General features: G+C 40.1%; 1 protein-coding gene across 6 annotated transcripts in view; it reads right to left on the minus strand.

Annotated features, from left to right (window-relative positions):
• Positions 1–3,238: 3,238 nt before the first annotated feature.
• Positions 3,239–15,891, minus strand: part of EXPH5 (exophilin 5) — a 71,618-nt gene continuing 58,965 nt past the window's right edge. For 3 of the 6 annotated variants that reach the window (XM_027580506.2, XM_027580508.2, XM_027580509.2), the window contains 2 exons: positions 13,920–14,055; positions 3,239–10,862 (listed from right to left, as the gene is read on the minus strand). In XM_027580506.2, the coding sequence (XP_027436307.2) occupies positions 5,485–10,862; positions 13,920–14,055 (5,514 nt within the window). In that variant the 3' untranslated portion in view covers positions 3,239–5,484. The remainder of the gene's footprint in view (positions 10,863–13,919; positions 14,056–15,891) is intronic. The other 3 variants (XM_027580507.2, XM_027580510.2, XM_027580511.2) reach the window with 2 other exon arrangements.

Consider the following 15,891-nt stretch of genomic DNA (forward strand, 5'->3'; position numbering starts at 1 on the left):
TGGATGCTGTCGAAAGACACAAAACTCCTGGATCAGAGACAAAGGACTTTGTTATTCATTGTCAGAGTTTCACGTTGGTTTGTGTTCGATCCCTATGTCCCCTGTTATGGGCAGAATTGTGTTTCTTCGAAATTCATACGTTGAAGCACTAAGCTCCATGACCTCAGAATGTGTATTTGGAGATAGGGCCTTTAAAGAGATGATTAAGTGAAAGTAGACTGTTAGGATGAGCCTCAATCCAATCTAACTGGTGTCCTTACAAGAAGAGGAAATTAGCGCACACAGAGAGACACCAGGAATGCTTGGGCACAGAATGAAGACCAATGGATGGCACAATGAGAAGGCACTCATCTGCAATCCAAGGGAGAGGCCTGTCGACATCTTGATCTGGGACTTCTAGCTTCCAGAACTGTGAGAGAATAAACTCTGTTGTTTAAGCCCCCCAGTCTGTAGTAGTTTGTATTAGCGATCCCAGCAGACATATATAGCCCCCAAGTCTGGTGGGGACAATGCAAAAGACCTTCATGGATGTGTGAAGTGGGTTGCATTATAAGACAAACACACCGAATTCAGGGGATTACTGATTTCACAGCAAGGGGAATTAATCCTGCTCTTGGCCAGTGGGGAGATATTATCTCCTCCTTCAAGGTTGCTTGCTGTAAATACAGGCCTAAGAAATGTCATGTGTGGGGCCCCTGGCTGGCTTAGTCAGTGGAGCGTGGGACTCTTGATCTCGGGGTTGTAAATTCAAGCCCCATGTTGGGTGTAGAGATTACTTAATAAAATCTTTAATTAAAAAAAGAAAGAAATGGCATGTGTAAAGAGCGGTCAAGGACTTACATTCTTGGCAAGCCCAGCAAAGATGTTCAAGACCCATGGCAGATTGCTTCTCCCAATATAAGTATGCTTCTCTCTCCCTCCGTTGAACATACCAACCAACCCCCACCTAGCCACAAGTAGCAACTCACATAGTAGCCTTGAATGTGTCCCTCTAGATGTACACATGCATATGCAGGGTTGGTTTGTTTGTTTGAGTAATGCTTTATAAAAAAAGATTTTGCTTTCCTCACTCAATAGTACTTCATGCAAATTCTCCTAAGTCAACTTACATAGTTCTACTTTATTCTTTTTAATGGTTGCATAATATCACATATGTGGATGTTCCATCATATATCCAGTCAGCGCTCACTTTGTTTTGTTTTTGCCACAACAAACATGGTAGCAATAAAAATTCTTACCTGTAAGTCTATATATACTAGTGCTCTTATTTCCATTGGAGTGATTTCTGGGGCAAATGAATACGGTGATTCGGCATATTGGTTCTGAATCCCTACCTTCCTGGTCATAACAGAGACAATGGGTCCCCTGATAAGTCCAATTTTCTGGCATTGTTTGAGAAATTGGCGCTGGAATTTCAACTTAGTATCTATTTTGTCAGCCCTGTCAATGCATTTGTGAGCAGACTGTACACGCTTTAATAAGTGTTTTTTACCTGAGCGACCTAAAGAGGATTATATTTAGTCTACAACTAAAAACCCTGGCTGATCCAATGTATTTTAAATTATGATAAAATACTGCACATATTCAATATGACAACAGTCCCCTGTCCTTGGTAGAGACACAGCCTTTGGGTTGCTTTCCTAGAAAAGATGTAAGATTGGTATGAATCAATTAATTAATATTGCATGTCTTATATTTCAACTGGAAAGAATGGTTTATCTTTCATCGGTGTTACTGGGCAATGGCTAACCCAACTCCATGTACTCCTTCTTCCTCTACACAGAGAAATGCCAGACCTTCTTCATTCCTCCTCTGTGTTGCAACCAGATAGACTGATCTTCATGTACCAGTTGATTGCTTTTGGGTACAAGTGAAAGAAGAGAGAAGCAAGTCACTGTGTTTTTTTGAAACTAAATATGGCTGAGCTCATTCAATAACAACCAGAGAAATTTGTAGGAATGCTTTTGGCCCCCCTTTCCCCCACCACCTTTTTAGAATTTTTCCTGAAGCTTTTCCCCTTAAAAATAATCATTTGAGGATGGGAATAAAAACCAGGTCAAACGGGGCATCTATTTAAATCATTTATTTCAACACAGGCATTGTTTTAAATTTGCACCTTGTCTTATAACACTTTTCATATCTAGAGGACAGGATTGAGAACAAGTTCATAAAAGGATTATTTGACAATATTTTAACAAAAGTGCTTTAGGCTTACTTGTTCCAGAACACAGGTGTGCCAGTCACAAAGAGCCCCTAAGTAGTAATACATTCACAAACTTGCTGGGAACGTGAGATATTTACATATTTATGCTGTACATTTAAATAGGATATTCTAAAGTGTTATCACCACTGTTAACAATAAATTCTTACCGATAAGGCCTCTTTAACCTTCTGGCATTCCACAGAGTATAGTGCTTTTACGGAGGTGGGAGTTTTTCAATTTTATTCCCGTCTTCACCATAACCTAAGTGGACTTTCTTTCATTATTTCTAGTACAGACATACATTTACCTTCTACACAAAATTGTTTTTATTCACTTTTCATCAGTCAAAACCTTGTTAGTAGCAGTTGGAAGTTTTATTAACATCCATATATTTACAAATGTAAGGGGGTAAATTATTTAGAAGGAGGTCTCTAAAAATGAAAATAATCTCATTAAGCACCTCCTCCTTTTTAAAGTAGACTCCACTTTAAAAAAGTGTGGAGCCCAACGTGGGGCTTAGGACTCTCTACCCTGAGATCATGACCTGAGCTGAGATCAAAAGTCGGTCGCCTAACCGACTGAGCCACCAAGGCGCCCAAGCTCTATTTTAAATAAACTGTACAGTGTGATACTGAAGTCTATTATCTAAACAAGTTAATAACTTAAACGTACTTATTAGAATGGATTCCGTCATGATTTACTCCATTTATGTGACTATTTATTTTAATAATGATTATATCCTTTAGAACACAAGTGAGGGGTATAAAAATGACTATTATAAGTTAGTATAGCTGTACCAAAAATGAGTCTTAAAAAGCAGCAGTTTGTATGTTAAAATACGTAGAAATTTGCTGTACTTCTTTAACGAAGTATTTTATAAAAGTATAAAACTATAGAAGGTGATGGTTTTTTTTTTTTTTAAGATTTACTTATTCATTTGAGAGAGAGAGAGAGAGAGCAAGGGGAGGGGCTGAGGGAGAGAGAGAATCCCCAAGCAGACCCTCCTCTAAGTGCAGAGCCTGACTCGGGGCTCGATCTCATGACCCTGAAATCATGACCTGAGTTGAAATTGAGAGTCAGACGCTCAACTGACTGAGCCACCCGGGTACCCCCAGAAGGTGCTATTTTTATGAATTTTCTGTTTCTTTGATTTTTGAGCCAGACCAACAAGCAAACATTACAAACAGTGCAGGTGAGAATCAGCCATCAATTACCTTTGAATTCAAATAGGAGCTTCCAGTGCAGAGAAGGAGGGCCTCAGAGTAATTGTTTATCCTCACCTTAATTTAACTAACTGTTGATATAGCCTAAACTCAGTGAAAAATAAGCTAACTTCATTTCACCTTTTCTAACATACATGTAAACTCAGAGTATTTACTGAAATAGAACTTGCAAGTTGACCATTTTTCAAAAATTGAGAAGCTTAACATTAAAATATGAACTCTGAATATCTTAAAATTAGATGGAAAACATAAGTCATGGTTTATGAAACTTGTACTTAAATAATCAGATAAATAGAAGGGGAAGGGGAAAGGTAGAATTTACAAACAGAAATAAAAAAAGAATAAAATGTTATCTATTCTTTACCATTTAAATTGAAATATCCAGAACAGTTGATTTAAAATTCTATTATCAGTCTCTTTGGGCTTGATATTGGTCAGAGCCTGGACTTAAAAACAATTTACAGATTTAAGGAATAACTTTCATGTTAGTTACCACATGTTTATTAGTTTTGAGTTTCATGGGAATGATGTGAAGATGCCCTGGTATTTTGCTTCCAGGCAAAGCAATGGTTAGGAGGATGATAATAATAATATAGTTCTTTCTTGCATTTCTATCAGTTCCAGATCTCTGTATGCTTCACCAACACTATCATTATCCTTAATTTATATGGATGAAACAGACTAGGTGAGAAAGATGGAAAAGAGAATTGGGTCAGGAAGCAAATACGAAGCAACGGAATGAAATCCACTCATGTGGACCCTCACAGCACTAAGGTCCTAGATGGCAGGCTTTCTGTAGTTCTAGTGAATTATCTTTACTGCCATCTATTGGTGTTGGAGGGAAAGTTCCAGAAGGTTGGCTTGGCAACCAAAGACTTAGAAAACCAAGTTATCAGTGGATATGAAGAGTATTTAGTCTAGATACATTATTGAAGAAATCACAGTGACAAGCCCTTAGATGTTCTGCCTTATAATTTCCCGTGGGTTTGGTAAATGATCCTGCAAAGAAGCCAGTGAAACCCGGTGTGTCTGATCTGACTCAGCAGCATTTTAGGGGGCGTTGCCAAGGCTATCATAGCTTGATATTCGTGACTAAAACATGCACATGAAATAAAGCATTCTATCCTGCAAATAAGAAAATCCAGAAATGGGTAGTCCTGCAGAAATGGGAAAACCAGTTGGGGAGAGAGCTGCAGTGAGGATGTCCGTCCCACGAAGGATGTCCGCTTACCTGCATCCCCAGTCATGCTCCCTTCCCAAGCAGGCCCATTCTGTGGCCAGCCCACCTTCTGTACCATCATGCTGCCTGGCCTGAGTCCTTGACTTGATTAAAATTCAGCCCTTAACAAGTCAGCCAGTCCCTACAAATGTCTTCAAATGTAGTCTTAGAAGTACTAATATTTTTGGCTTAATAGGGATTCAGCTCCTCATCTCTAACCTCAATAAATACATCAAACATCTGCTTCCATCTAATAGGATGCCTTTATGAAAATTCCCTTATCTTTGTTTGAAAGAAAAAAAAAAAAACAAAAAACAACCCTAAACCTCCTAAATGCTAGGTCAAACAGGATGGTAACAGTTACTCCATTGTCATCATCCCTACGCTTTATTTAATGTCATGAATATAAGGTGTGGATTGGAAGGGGCAGTACAGAATTTTCTAACTAACTTATTGAAGTTATTACTTCTTATGTGCCTGGGGTATTAGGGTTGTGAATCATAATGAAAGGTGTAAAAAAAGTTAAGGAGAAAGTAAAGTAAAGCAGAAAGCCAAAGTTGGACCGTGAGGGCACAGGAGGGGAGAAAGGCCAAGAATACATGCAGAGAGAGAAGACAGCAGAGAATCCCCCCAAATAAAAAATAATTTGCTCTAGAATTTACGAAGTATATATATATACATTGTAGGGAAGGGAGGGAAGAGAATTGGGGTTGTTTCAGAGTAGGTGCTGCTCAGATCAGATCTGTTTTATACTGTCCTTCTCAAGGGCATACATATTTACACTTCATTTCCAGTACAAGCTTTTGGTGGAAAAGGTTATGCATTTTATTGAGGAAGGCTCACAGTTCTGACTCTTTGTCATTTTCATCTAGATAGTATTCATCATCCGTGGTTGTGTCTGTGTCACAGTCTGAGTCCACTGGATTCTCTTCATAGATATTAAGTGGTGCGCTTGGAGATAAGGCATCTTCTGGCATCTGGCTGCGAGGAGAATTTGAGCTGGATAGCTCTGTTGGATTAGGAGCATTAATTACATCATCTTTCAGGAAACCAGGGTTCTTGAGAAAACTTGGCTTCCATAATCTTCCTTGCGTGAGTGACCTCTTTACATTCTCCAAGAAAGCCAACTGTTGTTCTTTCCCAAAAATTCCATAGTCAATGGGTCTGGATATAGATGTTGCCGACCTGGGGCCCATTTTTGTCCTGCCACTACACAAAGCCCGATTATCATTTGCATTACAGCAGGAAAGCTCAGAAAAGGATCTGAATCTTCGACTGTACCTGCTGTCGCTAGGGAATTCATTCCCTAGGGTCAGCTGACTCAGGGCATTGACAACAGACGTGTTCTCAGAAAAATGGCGCTCCCTGACTTTTGGAGGATGACTTTTGCGTACCAGATCACTGTGCACACTGATGCTTTTTAAACTGTTTGAACGATAGGGATGTGGTTCAGGTTCCCACTCCAGAGAGGAAGCACTTCGTTGCTGCCGGTAAGTGGCCAACGGGATGCTTCCTCTGGATTTCTCTGCAGGCTCCAGTGGAAAAGGAGGGTTCAGTCTTCTCTGATGGTCAGAGAAGTCCGCTTCCCCGCGGCTGGCGAATGTGGGTTGGGCCAAGGCTCCTGACTCTCTTTCCAAGGTCTGAGCTGCTGCTACATCTTTAGACTTCTCATACTTTGGTGATGATGCTGAGATATTTTTAGACTCACTCTGACGTAGTTGTGAAATGCCGTTAGACTTCTGATTGCTTAACTGTGTAGAAGCTTCTCTGTTGGATCTTACAGGAACCTGGAAAGAGTTCTCGGATTTCTCCGCCTCCATGACATCGCTACTCAACCTGCGTTCATTTCTGGATTCTCTGGACTTTGGAGTAGGCTCAGGGGACAGAGGGTCGCGCTCTGGTGTGCCAAGAGATAGGCTGCCAAAGCCACAGCTGTTCCCACTTTGGGGGAAGATAGTAGCTACATGTCTTCTGGGGCTTAAATCTTTAGCTGAGAATTTTCTGCTGGCTTTGGACATGGCTGCCAATCTGTGTTTAACTAAAGATCTGTTTTTTCCTTTTTCTGGGTCATCCACGCTGGTTTTATTTTTATTGCTTCCTTCAGGAAGTGAAGGTTGATCCCATGCCAACTTTTGCATTTCGTCTTCAGCTTTACTGTTCTCTGTCATACTTACCTCCTGACTCCTTTGCGGTAGTTCTCTGGGTTCAGACTGCGAACTGTCTAAATCTGGCTCTCCTGAACAAGTCCCTTCGTCAAGGTGTAGATCATGCAAAGCTGGAGGAAGAGCAAAGACCTGGCTTTCGGAGTCAGAAAGTGCTTTAACAGTCTCTTTTTGGAAATCTGTTCCAATTTCCCCTCTGACCTGCCACGGCTGCAATCCATTGGAGCTACCAACCACAGCTTTGCCTGTGATATCTTTCTGAAGGCATTCTGCAGTTCCAGGAGCTGTAATGACCACAGTGTTACCTGCACACTCCCCAGAACTTCTTACGGTTTGGGAATTTCCAACATTCTCTTCTGAACGGGCTGGAAGATTAGAAGGACCACCATTACCCAATTTAACGGGCTGCTGACAGTTTTCTGATTTCTCTTCTGTAACTTTTTTCCCCTGAAGCATTGATAAAACATGCAGGGTTTCATTCTGCCATTTTTTCCCTCTCTCCTTTCTGCTCTGTGCATTGCCTAGAGGTGTTTTAGCGAAGTTATCTGGGGAAATCGCTCCAGTTTTCAATTCTCCTTTATGAAGAGAAACATCTGCTGCAGTAGAAGCCATTTCCTGTAATGTGGGCTCTGAGGGTCTCCGGTCTGGTGAAGCAGTCGTATCTTCAGTGGTGTGAGAAACACAATAGCTCTTCTCCTGAGCAGAGCTGACCAGCATCTTTTGACCTTCAGAGGGAGGTGTTCCTGACTGCTCCTGCATAGAATAATTTAGTTTGTTCTTTTCAAAAGCATTAGGAAATGCTTCGGTCTCCACTTTAGTTGACTCTGTAAGTGAATCGATTTGCTGTGTATACTTTTCGAGAATGTTACAGAATTTTTTGCTGTATTTCCTCGGCAGAGTGTAATATATTGAAACCACCTCAAGACATTTCACATTATCTTCATCACCAGAAACCGAAAACATACTAGTAGTCTTAAATTTATGTAATGTTTTCCCACTTTCTTTTCTTGACATGTCTGAGGAAAAAGGTAAAGGGTGTTCATTTGAGAACAGACCTGTCCTGGAGGCAGCAACTTTACAATCCTTTTCAGTGTGTTCTCGAAAGTCTTCCCTTTGGGGGTGTCCTTTGGGTAAAGAACAATTGCTAACGGGTGAGTTGTTTTCCGGAGGGCTAATGATTGTCTCCCAAGGTCTTAGTGTTAGAGCAGAAGCATCTGTGCTTGAGACCAAGCATTCTTCTCTTTCATCTCTCCCATTTGAGGCATCTGGTGCCCCTGAAGGACATGACACAGCCCTCTTGGTGAGGAACGGAGGTGGTCCTTTTCTAACAGAAGCAGATCCAATGTTTTTCATATTTGTCATCCTCTTTGTGGCTTCAGGTGCTACTGAAACTGCTTTGGAACATCTGCTTTCTGACTCCGAAGAACTGGAACTGAATTTGTTTGACGCGTACTTCCCTCCTGGGTCTTCCACCTTATTTTTGATTTGGAATGGAAGTGGTTCATTCCTAAATGAAGAAGGCATTATCTTACTTTCTGACTTCCTGTTATTGATGAGAAAACTGGCTGATTTTCTTGGTGAGATACAATAAGTAGTTTGAACCTCAGGACGCTTGGAATTGCTTCGATTCATCTCCCTGAGGTTACTGTTATCACTTGTAGGTGCCGATCTGCTTTCCGTTTTGCTTAACTTTTCAAAACAGGAAATGCATCGTCTTATTTTTCCTTTTCCTTTTCCATCCTTGAAAGGAGGGCGGGAGTGGCATATGACAGCATCAACCACCTCATTATGTACAAGCACACAATTATCATGACTCTTTGGGTTTTCTGAGGAGCTTAGGGCAAACTGATCATTTTGGTGTTTGCTATCATTGTCTTTTTGCTCCGCTTCTCCCAAAGATGGATCTTTGCCTGAAGGACCTTTCCTGGAGAACGCTGTTGTAGAAGGAATCGCCAGAGCCTCAAGGGAAGAATTATTCGATGGTGAGTTATCAGGTGGTATACCTGATGACAGATCTAAAGAGTCCCCTGGGATCTTGTGACCAGCAGCTGATCTGCTACAGTTCGTAGAATGAGTTGTGCTATGTTGTTCTTCCTCGGCATCTAAAATAGCAGGCTTTTCTGGAGACTGTGCATTTTGATTATCAGGTGCAGAGCTCCAGTGGTGATTTCTAATAATGCCTGAACTATCTTCATGGCTTACTCTTGCTTCCTGATGACCACCTGGATTTGGGCTGGGAAAAGACTTTGTTCTGCTTTCCTGAATGAAAGGAAGGGCAGTTGCTGAGCCAACTTTTCTATTCCCAGTAAAATTCCTATCTTTTTTTAGTTCATTGGATTTATCTCCGTGTGATAGATGAATTTTGGATATATCTTTCCTGGCAATGACTCCGGGTGACCTTTTTGAACTTACTGTGGTAGATGCATTCAAAGCAAATCCTTTGCTCTTAGCTGAGTCCTGGGACAGGGGATTTCGAAAATCGGGGGAAGGGTTAGAGATTACAGTCTGTGAATCAGGTTGGGGTACTTCACTTGTCATGTTTGTCTGGTCCATCTTGTTTAGTTGTTTATCTTCTTCCAAAACAGATTCATTCAAGTCTTTCTCATGACTCACATCTATGGCCGAGATATCGGGCGGGCTTTCAATAAGAGGTGGAGAATCAACTGAATTCCTCTTGGTCACAGTGACTTGTGTATAGGTTTTTATTGGAAGAGAGGCAGGCTTAATTTTCTGCACAGTGACTGTGGGATTCTGAAAGATGGGACTCTGAGGATTCCCTCTGTCATCAGGAATCTGGGGGAAGGAAGTTTTAAACGAGGATACTAGAGTCTGAGCAATGCCAAATGAGTAAGGTTCTTTGTTGATGTGGACTTCTGTAGGAGGACTGCCCTCTTGACATACTGACCTACCAGACGTGATGTGATAGCTTGGACCAGTCACAGGGCAAACACTGGGCATGTCGAAATGAGCTGACTGGCTCCCATTACCTTGTGACACCTCCATGCTCTCCAGCATGGATATCTGAGAATCAAACTGCCAGGGGTGTGGCTCTTCTTGATCTCTGAACATATTTGTTCTGTAACTAGAAGAAAATGATCCCCAGCGTTGAGAAAGAACACCATGGCCATGTGCAGCTAATGCACTATTTGCTTCCGTGGAAATCATTTCAAAGTCTCTGTCAGAAGAAGGGAATGGATGCCTGCTTTGATGGAAGTCAGACCAGGAAGAATGTTCTTCCTGTTGGTCCCAAAAAGGACTTTGCCTAAATCTCTGTTCCCTGTTTCGTCCAAAGGTGTTGCTAGAGAGAGATCTAGCAAATGGGTTTTCTTGAGGGTAGAATGGCACATTCTCTGAGTTCTCAAACGGGTCAGGACTCATTGCATTATCCATGGGGGCATTAAAATGAACACCTTGGTAAACACTCTGTGAACGGTAAAATCCGTATCTCCTGTTCTCCTGAAAACACCTGGGATACGTATACTGGTCGGCAGTATCAATCTCCATGGGTGACGGGGCCCTCAGGAACTCTTCCTGGCTCTGCCTATCTCCAGAAGAATCTGATCTATTCCATATGATGGATGATAAAGGAGTTCTCTTTGGGCTCTGCTGGTGTCTTGGTGGTATAAACCCACTCTTGTTCTGAGTGATGGTTGGAAAATGTAAGCTTCTTGCTGTGAAATATCTTGTAGCTGGTGAAGCCAATCGTTGCCTGCTGTCGAAACACAGAGAAGTACTACCAAAAGTATTCTTTTGCACATAATCTTCTTTTAAGAGTCTGGGCTCCCTTGTCCTGTACATATCATAAATTGTTTTTGTTCTAGGAGAAAAGGTTTTAAAACCTTCCCTAGGGGCTCCTGGCCTCAGGATGTCATAGATAGACATATTAGAAGTTTCATTATAGTGGTTTTTGTGCCGTCCTGTGATATTACCATGTGTGTTTCCCCTAGAGTAGAAATGACTGAACTGTGTTCTCGATCCATAGTTGAGAGGTGTTGTGGTATTCACTGAGCTTGGACACTGTTCCTGAGCCAGTTTGTTATCCAAATCATCTAAAACTGAAAGGAGAATATGAGTCAGCTTTTTTGTATAACATTTTATAGTCTAATAATAATTTGAGTTGTTGAGGTCCCTCTTCAAGAAATAAAATCGTTTAAAATTTTATTTTTATTTATTTATTTATTTTTTAAGTAGGCTTCATGACCAGTGTGGAGCCCATTGTGGGGCTTGAACCCATGACCCTGAGATCAATACCTGAGCCAATATCAAGAGTTAGATGCCTAACCAACTGAGCCACCCAGGTGCCCCTATAGTTTTATTTTTATATAAATGTGATGACATTAATTTTGATTATGTTTTTAAGATATTCTGAATTTTACAAGGTTGTGGGGGACATTAATTTTGATTATGTTTTTAAGATATTCTGAATTTTACAAGGTTGTGGGGGAAGTTTCTTTTTCATGCTTTTTCAAAATTAACCTTCGATAATACCTTAAGGACCTAAAGCTACATTTTTTTTTCTAACAACAAAATTTTAATTGTGTGTTTGGCTTTTTTTTAGTTTATCTTTTGTGTCACCAGGTAGCTAAAATATTACCCACCATGTTTACTTCAGAGGATTGCAATAAAAATGAGAGTCTGTAAATAACATGTGATTTCTCAGGTGTACTGTTAAAAATACAGCATTACCACCAAAAGTGTAAGCATGTAATTTATAAACATTTATTTGGATGGATCTGAGCAATACAGAAACTTTAAAGTTCTATACAATATTGTTAAATGATATGCTAATGCTAGATTGTTTTTCCTGGAAAAATGAAGACCCATTATCACCCCTATAATATCACACTTTCTATGTGTCAGGCCCGGTTCTAAACAATTTATTAACTCATTAAATCCTCACAGAACTTTGTAAGACTGGTACTATTACTGTTCTTGTTTTATAAATGAAGACACTAGGCATGAACAGATTAGGTTGTCAAGGTGACAGGCCATCTGTCTCCTGAGTCCACATAATGCAATGGCCTGTGGTATAAAAGCTCACATTTCATTCTTTTCATGAACTATAAAGATGATTTCACTGTAAGTCATGACGTTACAAGGATTTGGACTTGCTGTTGTTAAGCAACGTTCACTTTTCTCTCAGTGGCCAGGTTGGAGGGTGGTGTCCAAGTCAGAGCTCAGTGACCTTCTTGTAACACGGAGGACCTGGGGCAGCCCCAAAACCCAGAGATCAAGCTTACTAGGACTCCAGCCTTTGCGACCTCAGACAAGTTACAGGATATTTTCAGTTGGTTGGTATTGTGTTTCCTTTCTCCTATTTGACCTCTTTTCCTCAAGAAAAACCTGTCAGAATTTAAATAGAACCATAATCTTTTAAGGTTTTAAGATTCCCAAAGGCCCATCCTGTCATGAATGTATTTTACCATATTCATGTTACAATAAATCGAAACAAGTAGATTATATATTTATTGAAGAAATGTAATGTTCGCTCATGACAATCAAATCTGGTATGAGAAATAAGTTATGGGATTATTTAAATTGCTGAAAAGCCACACCTTTCCTTCTGAGTTACATAAAATGGTGCACTCTCTCCTTGGTTCTTTTAAATTATTTGTCGTTAAAATATTTGATCTTAACACTTCAATGACAGGGAAAGAGAGGCATATCAGTATTTGTGAATGTGGGTGGGATGTATTTATGGCTATGTCAACTATGTTGGGGCAGGTGCTGAAGAGATTTTTGATGTCTGTTCTGGATTTTCCCAACCCTACTGTATTTGTAAGCTGGTGCTATTTAAGTTTGCACAGCCACCAGAAGAAGGAATCTTGAGCATTAAAAGTCTATAACTAAGGAATTCTTCAGGGATTCATCCTGAAGTGTTAAAATTATTTATCTCCCATCTCTGAAATAATTCCATATATCCACGCACACAAAAATCAAACAATGCCAAACTGTAAGGTGAGTTAAAAAGAAAATAAAATTATGTCAAAATTATGTAATGAGTAAAAAATCTATCTTTAAAACAAATTATAATAAAACCTCTTTGATTCCTGTTCTTCCTTTCAAGCTAGTTGTAGTTTTTTTTTTCCCTTAAATAAAGTCTTTTGCTGCCTATGAAAGCAACATACGGTTATAAGGGAAAATACAGGAAAGCATAACAGAAAGGTAAAATCACCTGGATTCCTCCCCAAATGTAACCATTCTTAACATCTCCATAGGAAGATTTTAAATTATTCAAAAATGCTGTTTTATTTTTACTCTTGAGGTAAAAAAAAAAATCTGTTCTGCGTTTCCTCTTTATTTTCAGAAAAGCCAAATCACTTTTTTTCATGTCATAAACAGTAGCTCTCCTGGATTAGCAAAACCTTTGTTTTGTAACAGAGATTTTCCTCTGGGCTACTTTTCTCTGAAGCAAGTTCTCTGCCAGGAACCACAGAACTGAAAGGTTGACCACCCCCCGCGCCCCAGCTGGACCTCTTTCACTGACCACCCCAGCTCTCCCAACACAGCGCCCCGGGGAGGTCATTGCCTTTGCAAAGGGAATTTAGTTCCTCAGGGTGAAGCTGGTGAATGACTTCAGAGTTCACTGTTTCAATGGCCAGGTTTATTTTGATACAGAATAACCTAAGTAAAGGTGAGCTATGCTTCTATAAGAATAAGATCCATGTGCATGCGGTTACTTTTGGAATGTTTCTGTTTTTATTGTTGTCTGTTGTACAAGGTTAATTGTTTAACAACAATTAGGTTTCATCACAGTGCGGATAGGTACTGACTGGGAACAATACAAGTCTATTAAGAATAGTAAACTTTACAGACATATTTCTTAGAAATGCATTTCCTTTAACCTGAGGTTAAATATTAAACATTATTATCATTCCACAGATTTATCAGCCTTGGTCTGAGCATATTTGCTTAGGTTATATTTAAATATAAGATTCTTGAATATTTTTGTGTTAATAGCATGTAACAGCCTCCTCTTCAGATAAGGGAAACAAAAGGATTTCAAAAATAAAGTACAGGGTTTGCTATGTTTTGAGCATTTTAATACACACAGTAATCATTATTTGCTTTAGTGCAGGGGGTCCCAAAGGCAGTTTCATGCATAGACTTACCTTGGAAAAACTCATTTTCCAGCAGTGAGGCATCCCACTGGGGCATGCCACTTCCCTCCCTCATGCCTGTTGGCCTGGGGACAAATGCACTCTCAACTGGTGGATTTTCCAGAGGTGAGCTGTGTATTTTTGCCTGCTAATTTTGAAACAGAAAATGCAGTATTATTTCTGGACCTTCTCTAGCCAGTATACTCACGTGTCCCCACAAAAATGTCCCAACCTAAAATTCTTAGTCTAAGGACGGCAAATCAATTTTTCTAACACTTACCTCTCAACTTACAATGTTTCATTATTTCTGTCATTTGCAAGTGATCACAAACTACTCTATACCTACACTAATTGTTTTTAGTATGAGTCTTCAAGCAATATATCGAGTTTCTTTCTACCAAATACTCCTACAAACTTACACAGCACTACAGAAGTCTTAGGGAGTTTCCTGGAATACAGGAAAGAAATCGACCTCTCTTGAATTAGGAGAGTTGTCTCCATGGCCCCAATGGCTGGAATTTTAGATTTCTTAACAGTGTCCCTGCTCTATCAAGAGCTGGCTAGCTGAAGATTGTAGTGGACCTTAAGATTTGTGAACTTGGTGCATTTGGAGGGAAACAAAAAGTATTTCTAGCCATAGAGTTCATGCAGAATGGTAGAACCTCCCAGACAAACATAAGCAGCTGATACAGTTCTGAATCAAAGGTGCTAAAAAGTATGACCTTAAAAATGTTTGTTGTTGTTGTTGCTGTTTTGAAATACCATTGCTAGTTTTACAGGGTTTAGGAGAATGAGATAGAGCTAATGTTGTTTTCCTGTCTGTACAGCAACTCTTTATCTTGATTTCTCCAAATCCATCACTGCCCTACCTTCAAGCTTTAATTTGTCTCCATGACCTCGGGGGATTGTCTACTCCCACACCTTCACTTTCTTTTGCAGAAACTCCATTTGCATTTCCTCTGTCACACTGGCTCTGTCACTCGTGATCCGCTCTAACTCGCTCTGCACCTGTTCATGAAAAATGCTAGCAGCCACTTCCCATTCGGTCTTTGCCGTCAGCTCACTCTGCTACCCAGCGCTTGCTGCTTGCATCCCACGTCCCCTCCAAGTTTTCTCTTTCCCTTTGATGTTTGCCATTACATTTCACCTCCCCTTGAACGCCTAAGACAGAATCTCTAATGTTTCCAAAGCTCCAACGTTTTTTACTTCTCCACCCCAGGTCTGTCCAATTCCAAACCCCAGGTTCTCCTGATTTCTATATTCTTCTCAATCTAGGATTTTCACTCCTGCCTGTTTTCATTCTCAAGATCTAGGTCACTTATTTCTTGTAGGAGCCCTGCCCACATTTCACGGACTCATGGTTTTCAGTTCTATGGGCAAGGAATGGAATGGAAGACACGCAGAGATTTATGAATAAGAAAGAAACAATCCTGTGATAACTTTTGTAGGTCATTGGATATAATTAAACACACTAATATAAGACTCAGAAGTAAACAAATATAGAGGCAAAACATAACTACAGTGAGATACCAAATGGATAAAATCAATTGTAATAAAACTGGAAACTAATCATTCATGTAGACTAGATGCATCTGATTAAGAGAATAGCATTGTCTCTCAACCATTTTAACACCCAAACGAACTTCAGCTCTCCTCTATATAGACCAGAGCACATCCCTTTTGGCCTCCTGGATCATATGCTTTTATAATGGGAATTTATACTTAAACGGAAAATACTTAGACTGAGGGCTCAGGTGAAGAGATGAAGCTCTCGGAGCTGGGAAGGATTATTACCCCCTAGAGACCCTGAATACCACCCTCTTTGGTTATATGTCTGCCTGGAGCTTCTGCTCCAAGACCAATGCTACTTGTCCAACATATTAAGGATGCTTCTCATACACACAGGTACACATTATGTGACGAAGAGAAAATATGGAGAGTTTATTTACACTCAACTTTAACTCTGCAAGGATATTTTGTTCAG

This window comes from Zalophus californianus, chromosome 11 (assembly GCF_009762305.2).
Source record: "Zalophus californianus isolate mZalCal1 chromosome 11, mZalCal1.pri.v2, whole genome shotgun sequence".
Taxonomy (NCBI): Eukaryota; Metazoa; Chordata; class Mammalia; order Carnivora; family Otariidae; genus Zalophus; species Zalophus californianus.